The 13,344-nt window shown below is 38.3% G+C and overlaps 2 protein-coding genes across 2 annotated transcripts; one reads left to right on the forward strand and one right to left on the reverse strand.

Moving 5' to 3' along the window:
* The first annotated feature begins 522 nt into the window (after nt 1–522).
* LOC145502978 (melanocyte-stimulating hormone receptor-like) lies at nt 523–3,708 on the forward strand. Its single transcript, XM_081482398.1, has 2 exons — nt 523–638; nt 1,257–3,708. The coding sequence occupies exon 2, from the start codon at nt 1,411–1,413 to the stop codon at nt 2,332–2,334; it is 924 nt and encodes a 307-aa protein (XP_081338524.1). The 5' UTR covers nt 523–638; nt 1,257–1,410; the 3' UTR covers nt 2,335–3,708.
* Nucleotides 3,709–6,001: 2,293 nt separating this feature from the next.
* LOC145503214 (adenosine receptor A3-like) lies at nt 6,002–10,081 on the reverse strand. Its single transcript, XM_081482679.1, has 3 exons — nt 10,002–10,081; nt 9,799–9,887; nt 6,002–7,849 (listed from the first exon to the last, which is right to left on the reverse strand). Exon 3 carries the CDS (start codon nt 7,739–7,741, stop codon nt 6,818–6,820), a length of 924 nt encoding a protein of 307 aa, XP_081338805.1. The 5' UTR covers nt 7,742–7,849; nt 9,799–9,887; nt 10,002–10,081; the 3' UTR covers nt 6,002–6,817.
* Between the last annotated feature and the right edge of the window lie 3,263 nt (nt 10,082–13,344).

Raw genomic sequence — 13,344 nt, forward strand, 5'->3', positions numbered from 1 at the left:
ATTGCAGCACCTACATGCAGTACGGTTTGCTAATTACTAAATAATTTACATAGTATAACAAAACAAAAACAAAAAGTGTCAAAACTGCATGTTAATGGTAAGATACTTTATTGAATCATCACTGGAAGTCGAAGGCTTTTTCATTTCCACCCAAATTGACATTGTCGAAAACTTAATTGACAAGATTCAAACGTAAAAACAAATAACAGCTGGTGTTGCCGGAAAAGACCAAAAGCGAAATGTAGGACTGGAGAAAAAGAAAAATGTTAACTAAGTTTCTTTTTTTTTACGAGCGTGTGCAATAACGGTAAACTGGGGAAAACAACACACAATTTTGTAAGGTGGTAGGTCGTAACTGGCATCAAAGTAAAACGTCATCTGTAAAATTTTATTTTAAGTTTTTTTTTTTTTCATTAATTGTTTTATTTATCTATGTCGTGAAATGGCACTTTTACTTATTTGGCAGAATTTCCGGCAGCTGACAAAATGTATTTACCTTCCTTAGTTGTGATGGATATCATTCTCGGGCTGCGATTCACCTTTTTCCCAAATTTAAACTAGATGTGCAGGATCCGATAGCAAAATTTCAGGTCAAGTTAAAATCAGTGTCAATTTGACTTGGTCAGCAACTGAAAGAGGTTAGTACTTTGAAGAGTTATCTTTAATGTGGTTTGCATTTCCCTCTCCCTTATTTCATTATTGCCGGTTAAAATTGAAAAACAGGAGACATTGCGAAGGACGAGAAGTTAAAAAATTGTGTAAGATCGTACATTCTCTGTTACTGTTCGTGAAAGCTCAGAAGTCGATTATTAATGTTCCCCACAAACAGAACGAACGACACAGTGAAAGGTGTATTCCTTTTGCAAATTTATAACGAAAAGAGTACGTGATATGAAAACTACTTGTCGGCACTGCTGTGGCTCTTCAAGAGGGTAACGTCCTGATTATGTATTCACAATATAGAGAGTCGCTTTCTTGGCCCTCGTAACTGTATTACTTCAGGACTGCCCAAAATGATCAGGGAAGCCAACTAACATAAAATCGGTGTTTCACTGATTTCACTCTGCTTCAGCGAGGAGATAACAGTTAAAATGTGTTACAATGATTGAAATCAGCGAAAAATACGAGAAGCAACCCTAATTTCAGCATTAAAGCTTTCGATTCCATGCTCGAGCCGCTCAAACAAATATAAACTGTGAGCTGTGTTTTTGGAAACCAGTGTCGATGTTTTATTTCTACTTTTCTATCTTTCTCAGACAACTGGAACAGGGTTCACCGGCCTATACGATAAGGCATTAGAGTAGCGCTGAAAACGTCATCGTAACAGGAAAATCCAGAGAGGAGAAATTTAACAACGCAAAAAGAACATTTATTCTCACAGAGCAATCACTATATTACGACGTGGACACGATGAATGTTACTGAAGATTTAAATCACACGACAAATCAAGAATTTTATTGCACCACAGGTCTTAATAAACTTTATCTGAAGATCTTCATTTCAGTATTAAATGTTTCCCTTTCCATCACTGCATTTCTGGGAAACGTTTTGATCATCGTTGCTCTTCACAAGGTGTCTTCCCTTCATCCGCCATCAAAACTTCTCTTTTCTTGTCTTGCTAGCACTGATCTCTGTGTGGGTCTTATCGCTCAGCCTCTCTATGTTTTCTTTGTTCTGTCTCCAGAACACTCTCAACGCTGTTTCTACGTTGGTATCCTTTTGAACAGTATGGGTGTAATTTTTTGTGGAGTATCTTTGCTTACACTTACTGCTATAAGTGTTGACAGACTTCTCGCGTTGTTGTTGGGGCTAAGATATAGGCAAGTGGTAACTGTAAAAAAAGTATGGGTCTTTATTGTTGTCTCTTGGCTTTTTTCAATGGGCAATGCGGTTCTATCTTTGTATAGCTTTCTTATCGCTGCAAGCACTGCCTGCATACTGCTGATATTTTACGCAGCAACCTCAATGTTTTGTTACACGAAAATCTATCTTACGCTTCGTCATCACCAAGCTACAGTCCAAGACCACGTTCACCAAAGGGAACCAAATGGACAAGGAGTTCCACTGAATATATCGCGATACAGAAAGACTGTGTCCAATGCACTGCGGGTTCTGATAACGTTAGTGGCTTGTTATTTTCCATGTGGTATACTCGTACCTATATTTTCAATCATCACAACACCAATGTTATCGCTTGACATCGCTTGGTCAATATCACTGACTCTACTTTTTCTTAACTCGACCTTGAATCCATTTCTCTATTGCTGGAAGATGAGGGAAATGAAACAAGCAGTGATGGACACGACCAGACAGTTGTGTTGTTCTTGGAATTAATCGACTCATTAATTAACTACGGGCCAACACAGAAAACACGGTTTGGATAAGGTATCAATGATAGCTGAGAGTAGGTTAAAATTGTAATTGTCAGCTGAAAAATGGCAGAAAAATTGCAGAAAATTGAACTAATAAGTGAGATCCCATCACCCTCCCCCAGCAATTAAAACAAATGATTGTATTTAATGCGGAGTTTTTCATAACTATCCGGTCATAAGTAAGAACACATCAGCCATGTTTAAGTGAGCCGTAAATAGCGCATAGAATGTTAATGACGCGTCAATTATGACGACACAAAACTCCAATGAGACCTCACGCAAATAGTTTTTCAAAAAGAGTCAAAACAGTGCAAAAATCAGAAAATAATGGGGATGGAAGTATTTGTAATAAACTAAACATGATTTTTAAATCTGAACCTTTGAAAGCAGGGTTTTCATGGAAACGCCAATTCACGTTCCTATAGAATATACGCACCAAGATATCCCCTGATAGGATTCAGTGGGAGTTACAAATTTTGAGTGGTATAGCTTAATTTAAATGCTAGTTGAGTAACAAAAGATTAAAATCAACGCAGACACTTGATATTAGCTTTAACCAGGAACCATAATCGGGGACGGAGACCGTAAGTCTTGGGATCCGCGCGCACCTATGATATGGGACAATATTTCTATTTTTAGAACAAATTGCGCCATCCTGACGTCATATATCCGCGCGGATCCACGCACATGTCGGGGGCTCTCGTGTGGATGTTGTCACGTTGCGTGATCAACTGTGAGAGTTGAGAGATTATCTTGCGTATTTTTCACAGCGATAGCAGGGAATAAGACAGGGAATACGAACCAGGGGGCTTATATGTAGTTTTATGCTCTGAGCTAACGGAAAAGTTGGGTTTTTCCAGGGTCGAAAACAAGACTTTAATCTCGCGCTGGGAATGAATAGTAAGATCTGCTCGGGCTAGTTGTAAGCTTACGCGTATGTTTTTGCGTTTTTTCTGACTTAAGAATATAGCAAGAAAACTCTCTGCTCTGGTATCGAGTTAATTTGTGAGTTTCTCAGACAATGGTTAATCATAACCAAAACCTGTTTTGATCGTTTCTTATTGCTTCTGCTTGTTTGGTGAGTTTGCAAAAGTTTTTGAAAGGAAAGTCTGACGCGTGCAATTAGCTCATTTGCATAGTGCAGCTCGTGCACTTTGAAGTCCGACTCGGTGTTTTCAATTGTCAACAAATCTTGACAAAGATTTCTTTCGTTATCTTTTGTGCTGAGATGCTGCAACAAATTTCACGAACGCAAAAAAGGCTACTAACATCGTGTGTTTCTTCAACATAAGCATAGGGAAGTTTTACACTGCGAAAATGAAAATAGACAAGGAGTTTTCATAACTCAATCGACAAAATCGAAATCGTTATTCGAAGTTGATTAAAGAAAGCGTCATCGTAACTTTGCTGATTATTTCTGCTTTATTCACATATTTTCAGCTAAGCTTTTACTATGTTCTCAAACATTTATCAGTCTTAAACATATTTAAAAAACTCTAGAGTTATCGTTTGAGTTCGATGTACGCTTTCACAGGAAAGTGCGGCGGAAGTACAATCTGACTGTACAAAACACACATCGGCGGGCGCTCTCATTCATCGACAACAGAGACTTTACTGGATTTTTACACAAATAAAACTGAGCAGTATCTACGGACGTAAAGTTATTGGGCCTTGATGAAACATCAAGCGTTGCTTACAATTCAGACGAAACTCAAACTGGCAATTATTTTGTTTTACTTTTCGGTCCCGATAGACTGGCAAATTACTCGCAAGCGTTTGGTAAGAGGAGCTAGGAAACTGTGAAGTCCTGAAGCTCTGCTATATCTGAGTATACCCAGCTAGTTTTTTGCTGTGTAATGGAAAAGCTGTTAATATTCAACATATGTGAAATTTAAAGTGGAGTAATGTACAGCTTATGTAAAAGAAGCATCCGTCGGAACACAACTTGATCAGCGATATATATAAGCTTGAAGCGGAACAACTAAATTCGACACTGTCTTACTTCACTCACACTGGAGCAGCTTACGACGAAAATACTTAAGCAAAATTCCAACAGACGTAAACGCGTTGAATTGTGGGCCAAAAACATGAAAAATGTCGGGAATTTCGGACGCCATTTCCCCCGCGCGACATCCGCAAAAATCCTCGCAGCATGAACGCGCGTGTGCCGCAGGCGATGGCGCAATCTGTTCTAAAAATAGAATTATTGTCCCATATCATGGGGACAACCCCAATACTAGAAATGGCGCGCGCTTACGGTCTCCGTCCCCGATTATGGCTCCTGCTTTAACCTTACGCGGTCAAATGTTGCATGATGATATATGGTAGGAGTTGTATGGTATAATATATATGGTATATGGTAGAATTGTACAAAATAGATTTTATTTGAGAATTGATGGAGGAATTTGGGAGAAGAGTGGGAAAGGAGTACGGAAGTATCCCAGCTGGAAAGTAATTCTGTTTTAAGAATATCAATTAAGAACATTGAATAATTCAGGTGGAGACAACAACACTATGAAATAGTTACACCCAAGGCTTGCTTTAGTACCGATGATATTAATTAAAGCGCGGAAATGATATATTTACACAGAACAGTTTAAACTGTCTTAAAAATGCAAAATAAATAAATAAATAAATAGATAAAGGTTCAGTAGTTATTCATGAATTTGCGCTGAACTTGTTTATTTTTTGTCGCTGATTGACAGTACAGTCGAACCCCATTTAAGCGCTAGCGGCCACCTATGAAATGGCTACCCCTATTAGGCGGCCAGTAATCAAAGTCCCGGTGGAAGCTTTTATATTGTTTTTACTTCTATAAAGCGGCCAGCCCCTTTTAAGCAGCCACTATAAATTTCTCCGAGGGTGGCCGTTGGACAGAGGTTGAACTACCTTTCCAATAAATAAATAAATAAATAAATAAATAAATGGATAAATAAATAAAACGATAAATACAAATAAACGAGTAAATGCTTGTTATTCTGGTGAGAATTTCGTATGTTCTGCACTTACTTTGTCGACAGACTTCTAGGATGTTGGCTTTTTTGCGCTCTACCCACTGATTTGTCTCCAAAAGTATTGACTTAACAGCAATCAAACTTAAATGGCATCTAAAGCATCCAAACGTGGCTACTTTAGTGATAAGTAGGTGTAATTCTTGAAGTCACATTTTATACTTCATATTTTTACGACGTGAGATTTCAAAATGACTCCCACCTTGAATTTCAAACATCATTCAAATATGTCAAAACGGCTCCAATTGTTTTCAAAACTGTAAAGAATTTGAAACGTGACTTTTGTAACATCCAAAATGAATCAAGAACAGATATCTAACCTCACGAAAACCGCCAAAGTTAAGTAAAACACTCCTTGAGAACTTGGTTGCCATAGAAATGGCACGTCAGGCGACAGAACGTTTGACATACATGTACAAAAATGTTCCCTGATAAATTTAGGAAAACTGAAAAAATTCAACCATTATGTCTTGAATGCTCTTTAAATTTAAAAAGTTTGAAATATGCGTGCGGGCACTTTGTCCTTTGTCTTCCCCCAAAGGCCAAAGAGGGTCAGCCCCCGTACGTACATGCAAACTCATCCCATCCGGACACTCCAGGGGGGGGGGGGGGGGTTTGGACCCTAGCATTTTCAAGTTTAGTTACCCTACTTTGAATCGTTTTTACCCTTCATATGGATAGCCCGTTTCTGTCCCCTACATGATGGTGTTAGTGTCATGGCATACCTGTGAAAAAAACGCTGCTGAGGGCCAGTGACGTAATCCAATATGGCAGGAATTTTTAGATTTTTCACTTTTTTCCTTCGTAATTTGCGTATTTTGGCCGAAAATGTTCACTCAGAAAACACACTTTTCAATGTTTTAATACATCATTAGGTTGCTTTGAACATATGGTCCAGAATATGGTTCTGACAGCTTCCAATATTACATTATCATAAACATTAACTTTCTCGTAGCTCATATAAACCTATAGACCACACTTCATTTGTCCTTGAAAGTCCTCTTTATGTGTGAGCAGATTTTCTCCATTTTCTCACCAAATATGTCTCTAAGCGAATAAACGAACAGCTACTCAAATGGGCAAGCGCCCAGAGAAAATCCTGTTGACAAAGTTTTCAAGAACCCGAGGTTGGAGTGGGGGGCGGCATCTACTTACACAACTTACTATACTAACATTGCAATTGCTTACAATTCATTAATATCTTTCTTTAGTTACTTGCAAATAATGTCTTATCACACTTGAAGTTAACTAACTTTACTTTGCTATATTATCTTGGCTAAAGTTTGACACACATTGCTAATTAACTGATAGCTGTATTTAGAGCATTTTTCGTATCAGTAAAAAAAATGCTTGTTTCGTGAGTAGTGTTTGCTTGGCTGATAAATGACTCGATCTTGATAGCAATGAGCCATACCGTCTAGGATTTCGAGAGAGTTAACCCGGAAAACAGTTCAACTTCTTGATGGTGTCCTTCACTCCTCGCCTCACGTCTTTTATTTTCCAACAGTAAAGGAATGGATTCAACGTGGAGTTCAACAAAAGAAGGGTAATCGTTATAGCATGAGCTTGGTGAAGAACTGCCGATTGTAACGCAAGCACACCACGTAAACCTGTGACAACAGCAAATGGTAGATAACAAACAAGTAAAGTCATTTGTACCCACAAAGCACTGGAAACGGTCTGTCTGTATCGTGCTATATTCAATGGAATTCGTGCTTCATTTGGTTGTCCTTGGGACGTATTAGTCTTAACTTGAGCTTGGTGAAAGTAAAGGGTAAGATAAATCTTCATGTAGCAAAATACCGAGATTACAAGACATGATAGCATTATTATGGCGGTAATCGTTTCAGCTATGCGACGCTTGTAGAGCATTGTTATTGAAAAGCCAGTGCTAAAAAGCCAAAAAAAGACCACAAGGACCCATACTCGCCTCAAAGTTACCACTTGCCTGTATCTTAGCCTCAACATCAGGGCGAGAAGTCTGTCTACACTTATTGCCGTTATTGTTAACAAAGATACCCCGGAGAAAATGAAACCTATCGTATTTGTAAGTATGGTAGAATAGTAGCACAGTTTGGAAAGTTCTGGAGCGAAAATAAAAATTACAAACAGAGGCTGTGAGATTAGGCCTACGCAGAAATCTGTGCTTGCAAGGCAACCAAATAGAAGTTTTGATGGCGGATGAAGGGAAGAGACCTTTCGAAGAGCAACAAAAATCAGAACATTCCCCATTAAAGCAATGATGGAAAGGAGAACATTTAATGCAGAAATAATTGTTCGATGTGGCTCTTTAAGGCTCGCCAAGCAACAGAACTTTTGAATTGTCTTGCAGTTTTCAACTTCAGTGGAGTTCATCATGTTTTGTCGCGATAATGTTTCCTTTTCTTTCTGTTATCGAAATGTCCTAATCTTCAGGGTCTTTCATGAGGACTGCTACTTTAGATGACACAATTTTATCTGCCTTTCCTGCAAAAGAGAAAGTATATAGTTAAGTGCAGAAAGTAGCTCTCCTAGACAACAAACATTTAGCAGTCTTTATATGGTCAACGGCCCAGCTGGGCGTTTGCATCTCACTTCTTACGTAATAGAACATAAACTCAGACACACATATATAGATATATTTATGTTACGACTCGAAAGAAGACACACTGCTAATGGCTGTAATTCTCAGCTCATTGGGTGATGGTGGCGAGCTCAGTTTGATGAATGGAGACATCAACTCTGGTGGGATTAATTTACCACGATTGTGGCTTTTATTCTTACGTAACGTAAACACTTATCGTGTCACGTCATGAAGTGAAGACAACAATAACCACCATTCATCAAAGGTGGGGAGTCAGACGATAAAAAGGTAACAGTTTTACTATGAGCAACAAACTATTCTTCAATTAGAACAATGTCTTAACATTTCTATAATTCTGTTGTGGTTTCTGTCATCGGCTAAAATCGCCATTTTTATCTGAGATTTAATTACAACTCCTTTTGCACGTCGTTCAAAGACAGATCAGTGAATTTTGGAAAAGACGTTTGGAAAAAAGGTTACAAGACAGAGGATCGCTTGGATAAAATGTGGTAGGAAACCCGGGCCGAAGAAAACGAGTAAAGACGAAGGAACATTCTATGAAAGCAACAAGAAGGAACTCACCACTAGCGACTAAAACACATTGTTCGACTAGCCATAGAAAAAAAGTTACATAGTAAATGGTTTGAACCCAGGAGTATCAGTGGTTCGTATAGTGTGATCGTCCGGGTGAGGGTAGTTCTGAAAAGAACTGTTATTGGGGACTCCAACAACAATTCTTTTCAGAACTGCCTTCTCCCGTGGACGATCACACTATACGAACCATAAAAAAGGTTATAAGTATAATACTCTAGTAAAAGCTTACCCCAGTAACTTTATAGCATTTCAACATTTTGTATCGGATCGGCGGTTGATCGATTTTAGATGGTATTTTCGCAGTCGTTTCTTCCACGTTTTTTTCGCTTTCGCTGAATAGAGTTTTTTCCTCCTATTCAGTCTTCCCGTGCCAGAAGCCTAGCTTGCTGTTGTATCTCAATTTTCGTTCATCGCAAATCAATATGGATGTAAAATAATATTTTCCCGCAAATTGCAATGGCTTATTTTTATTGTAACTATCTTGTTCTAAGCTTGATGGAGTTTCATTGGCCGACAGCATGACAGCGTTGACAGTTTTTTGATAATGTGTGATAAGCTTGCAAAACCTTGGGAGACAACAACTCGGACTTTAGTTTTGAATTAATAAAACAGGGTACATAGATTTGGGTGCTTTTTACGAAAATTGGCCAAAATGTCCCTCGCTTATCAATGCGCCGAAGTGTGTTGTTTTTGATATTTCAAATACTTCATTTCTTAGGCAATCTTATGTCACCAAGATCGGCCAAAGAATATTATATCCGTCTAATTCAAGATATATTTTCTCATTAACCAAAAGCAATATCGGAAAAGCGTCACGCACTTTTTTTAGTCCTTCATCTGCCGATTGCGAAGGTGGAGCTTGTTTTTTATCTACGTGCCAACACGAATCCAGGCAACCGAGTTCAGCAACCACGGTCAGTTTTGCGTTTGAAGGCTTGCGCCCACTTATCAATAACTGAAATCTTCAAAATAGTTATTTCCTCTGATTGTTCATTTGATTGGCTTTACGGTGATATGTATTTTTGTATAGTTTTGTTAAAAGTGATACGAGTAGAAACGATTTTCCAAGAGACCCCTCCTGAAGGTCTACGGTTACCTTACGATTAAGATGCAAAACTTTATCTTCCCAAACTTCGTGTTTGCTAACAGTATTTTGCTGCTCCGAGACGTTTTTAGCGACTCTACGTCGTGCAGCATTATCATACAAGTAGATGGAATCTTAAATACATTAGTCTTCATACATTATTGTTGTAGTTACCTTGTTTTCTTGATCCAGTTAACAGAGCTCTTCAACTGAACTTGCGGGCTGCTCAGGAATAATTTTCAAATTAAGAAGAATACAGCAAACTAAACAGAATTGAAACATGTACATGTAAGTTTTTTGCCGACAAATTCAGGCTGTAGCAGGCAATGACAGTCCATAATGTAACACATTTCTATTTTGTTTTTTCAACTGCCTACCTGAGCGATGCCGGATACAAAATAAAGTTATCTGATCTTCTGGAGGCCTCTTTCGGCAAAATGCAGTCTTCTCAACTTTGATGAATATGAACATTTCACAAATGCTGCTTATGATTAAACTTCAGTACCTGAAAGGGTTTAAATTTAAGTTGATCCCTGTCGCTTGGAGTGAGATTAATTGTCATAATTTGATGTTCCATTTCCGTGGGCAAAAAAGAATTGAACAAATATGTTGACCAATGGCGTCTATTTTGATTACTGAAAAAGATGTCGCCAATGTCAAGTTCCTGAGTTTCTGATAAAAAAAAAAAAAAAACTCTAAGTAGAGAGCATATAAACTTTCACTAACAGGAAATCAAACTCCCGGCCCTTGGTGATGCTGATTACTTTAGGTTGAGACCTTTTCGTTGACATTTCCGTGGATCTATCTCATGCGGCTTTAGACCAATGACATCAAATGTCAGCTTGATGATTCCATTTCCGTAAAGAAGCATCAACGCGTCCTTTGCAACGAACTTTGAGCTAATAGATATATCACCTGCGTTATCATTTACATGCAATTATTCAGTCCAATTAAACATACATGTGCCGGGCAAAGATATTTGCAAAACATAGTTTCTTTGCAAACTCGAGGAGAGAGGAAAATTGCTCTACGGGATGACATAAAGACAGTCATCTCTATCACCGCCAAACAAACATGAAGCCACCGGTAGTCTAGCTGTTTTAATCAAATTTCTTAAAGTTGTTTTCCAAAGCATTCATTTGAAGCTCTACTTAAAATTCAAATCCAGATTCTGTTTCATCTCTCAATTCATTTTACTGTATTTATTTTTTATCATAATGAGACTGGTACACAGATAATAACCCTATGTCACAGCAATGAAGCACCTGCTGGCGAGGAAAATGAGAGTCCATATAACTTGTATTGATACTTTCCAACCAACCAGAAGGCAGTGAGGAAACTACAGCTTCTCGCAGCTATCTGCTTACAGTGCTCTGCGAGAACCTATAGTTAAGAAAACCGGGCATCGAATACCGTTATTCAACATGTTACAGATTTTATTTCAATCTTTTTAACGGCTAAGCACACCCTCTGAAAGTCTGGAAAAAGAGAACAACCTCGTGAGGTATACCCAAATTTTCGAACATTTTACTTCCTGGAAATTTCCTCTTCATTTGATTTTCGTCCCTGAATTTTTTTCGGAATTTTCGGTTAAATGGCTCGCTTTTCTGAAATTCAATAATTTCCGTATTTGCTGGAACTTTTCCCTGGAAATTTCCGTAGCATTTGGCCCCGTTTCGAAAATTTCGGAACTTTTAATTTCACCGAATGGAAAGGGCTCATAGTCAATGTTTCATTTCTCGGCTATCAGTAAATTTTACAAAAACGCGTCATTTCGCATCTGACAATTAAAATTCTCAATTATTCTTTACACCCCATACAGACTGTATTTTGTTGTATTGTCGTATAACGAAGGTTGGTTAACACTGTTCTAGTTGTCTTCATTGAGAAATAGGAAAAGAAAAACACTATTGCGGAAATAGCCATCCAAAGGAATCGACCGATTAACACGGTTTGCAAACACTCACAGAATTAATAGAATAGAATGAGCATCGACTTGTAAATAATACTTTCTCTGCAAGAATCAAAAGCTGATACCACTTGCTTCTCGCATTTTCCAAGAATGAAAAGCTCACTGATGTTAATTGGGTCTACTATTTTTCTCTTTTTGCTCTCACTGTAACATAAATTAATTATTTCAATTCGTTCCCTTTCGCTGATGGCAGAAGAAAATCCACCAGTCACTGTTTCTATGTAAGTTGACTTCTCTGAGCGTTTGGGGTAGTCATGTCGTAGCACTGGTACTACTTTATCGAACTTCGTGAGCGCCAAAAAATCGTTGTTGCTGAAAGGACTACATTTAGAGGACGTTACTCTCCTGAACAGAACAGTAATGGCAGATAATTATTTGGTATTTCTAAAATAAATCGCAAATAGTATATAAAAGTTTAGTTGTGTTCGTCTTTTTGTTAGCTAGGGAGAAAAATAGACTTCAGGGTTGTTACGGATATTGACAACTGAGTGAAACAAACAATGGACGATCTTATCCTGCTTCCATATTAACAGAATCGCTAGGAAAAAGTGAATGATAGTAGTAAATACGGAGGATTGTAAATATTCATGTAATTAACAAACACCATGACGAGTCTCACCAACTGAAAGAAATTAGTGGAAAATATTTTTTGTTACAGCTTTACGTCTATATCTAGCCCCAGCTATCTTTCCTCAGAGTATAGCCTTTAGCCTCTTTTGTAGTCAGGACAGGTAACATTTTCGACGTCACCCGAGAACTTTGTTTTTTCTTAACAGATGAATGAGTTGATGTCAAAAAGTGCCAGGGTTTCGCATGCATGATAGAGTTAAGAGGAAAAGCAAATCAATTGCCTGATCGTGTTCTTTACTGCTTACTTCATTTCGTTCACCTTCCAACAATACAGGAATGGATTCATGGTCGAGTGAAACATAATAAGAGTTAATGTGGCATGTAGTGTGAAAGGGAGAGGTCTGTCAATAACTAATGAAGCTGCCACTGCACCAAAGGGAAGATAACAAGCCACTAATGATATCTGCACCCATATCGCACTGGACACTGTTCTTCTGTATCGTGTTATATTCAGGGGAATTTCTCCTCCGTTCGGTTGTACTTGGTGAACATGCTGTTGTACTTGAGCTTGGTGGTGGCGAAGTGTGCGATAGATTTTCATGTAACAGCAAGCTGAGACTATTATACACAGGATCACCTCTACAGACAAGATGCTAAGGCCATAAAGACGAATGTAATGCAATATTACGGCATTTGCAATGTTGAAAAGCCAAATTGTAACCGCAAAAACCCATACTCTCCTCAAGGTTATTACTTGTCTGTATCTTAACCCCAACAATACGGCGAGTAGTCTGTCCATACTTATTGCAGTCAGTGTCATCAAAGAAACTCCACAAAAAATTGTACATGTGGAATTAAAAAGAATAGTAGCAATGCTTGGAGCATCTTGAGGACAAGAGATAGTTAACGTAAAGAGGCTGCGCAACGAGACCCACACAGAGATCGGTGCTTGCAAGGCAACCTAGCAGCAGTTTTGATGGCGGATGAAGGAATGAGGTCTTTGGAAGAACAGCGATGATCAGAGCATTTCCAAGGAACGCGGTGATGGAAAGAAGAATGTTAATCGATGAAACAGTGATATTTGTCTTTCGTTCGGTAAGAGTCAACGAGAAATGAAACTCTTCAATTCTAGTTTGGTTTCTGATGTCAGTTAAATTCAACATTTTGTTCTTGGTAAT

The sequence above is a fragment of the Orbicella franksi genome, chromosome 11, assembly GCF_964199315.1.
Source record: "Orbicella franksi chromosome 11, jaOrbFran1.1, whole genome shotgun sequence".
In the NCBI taxonomy this organism is placed as follows: domain Eukaryota; kingdom Metazoa; phylum Cnidaria; class Anthozoa; order Scleractinia; family Merulinidae; genus Orbicella; species Orbicella franksi.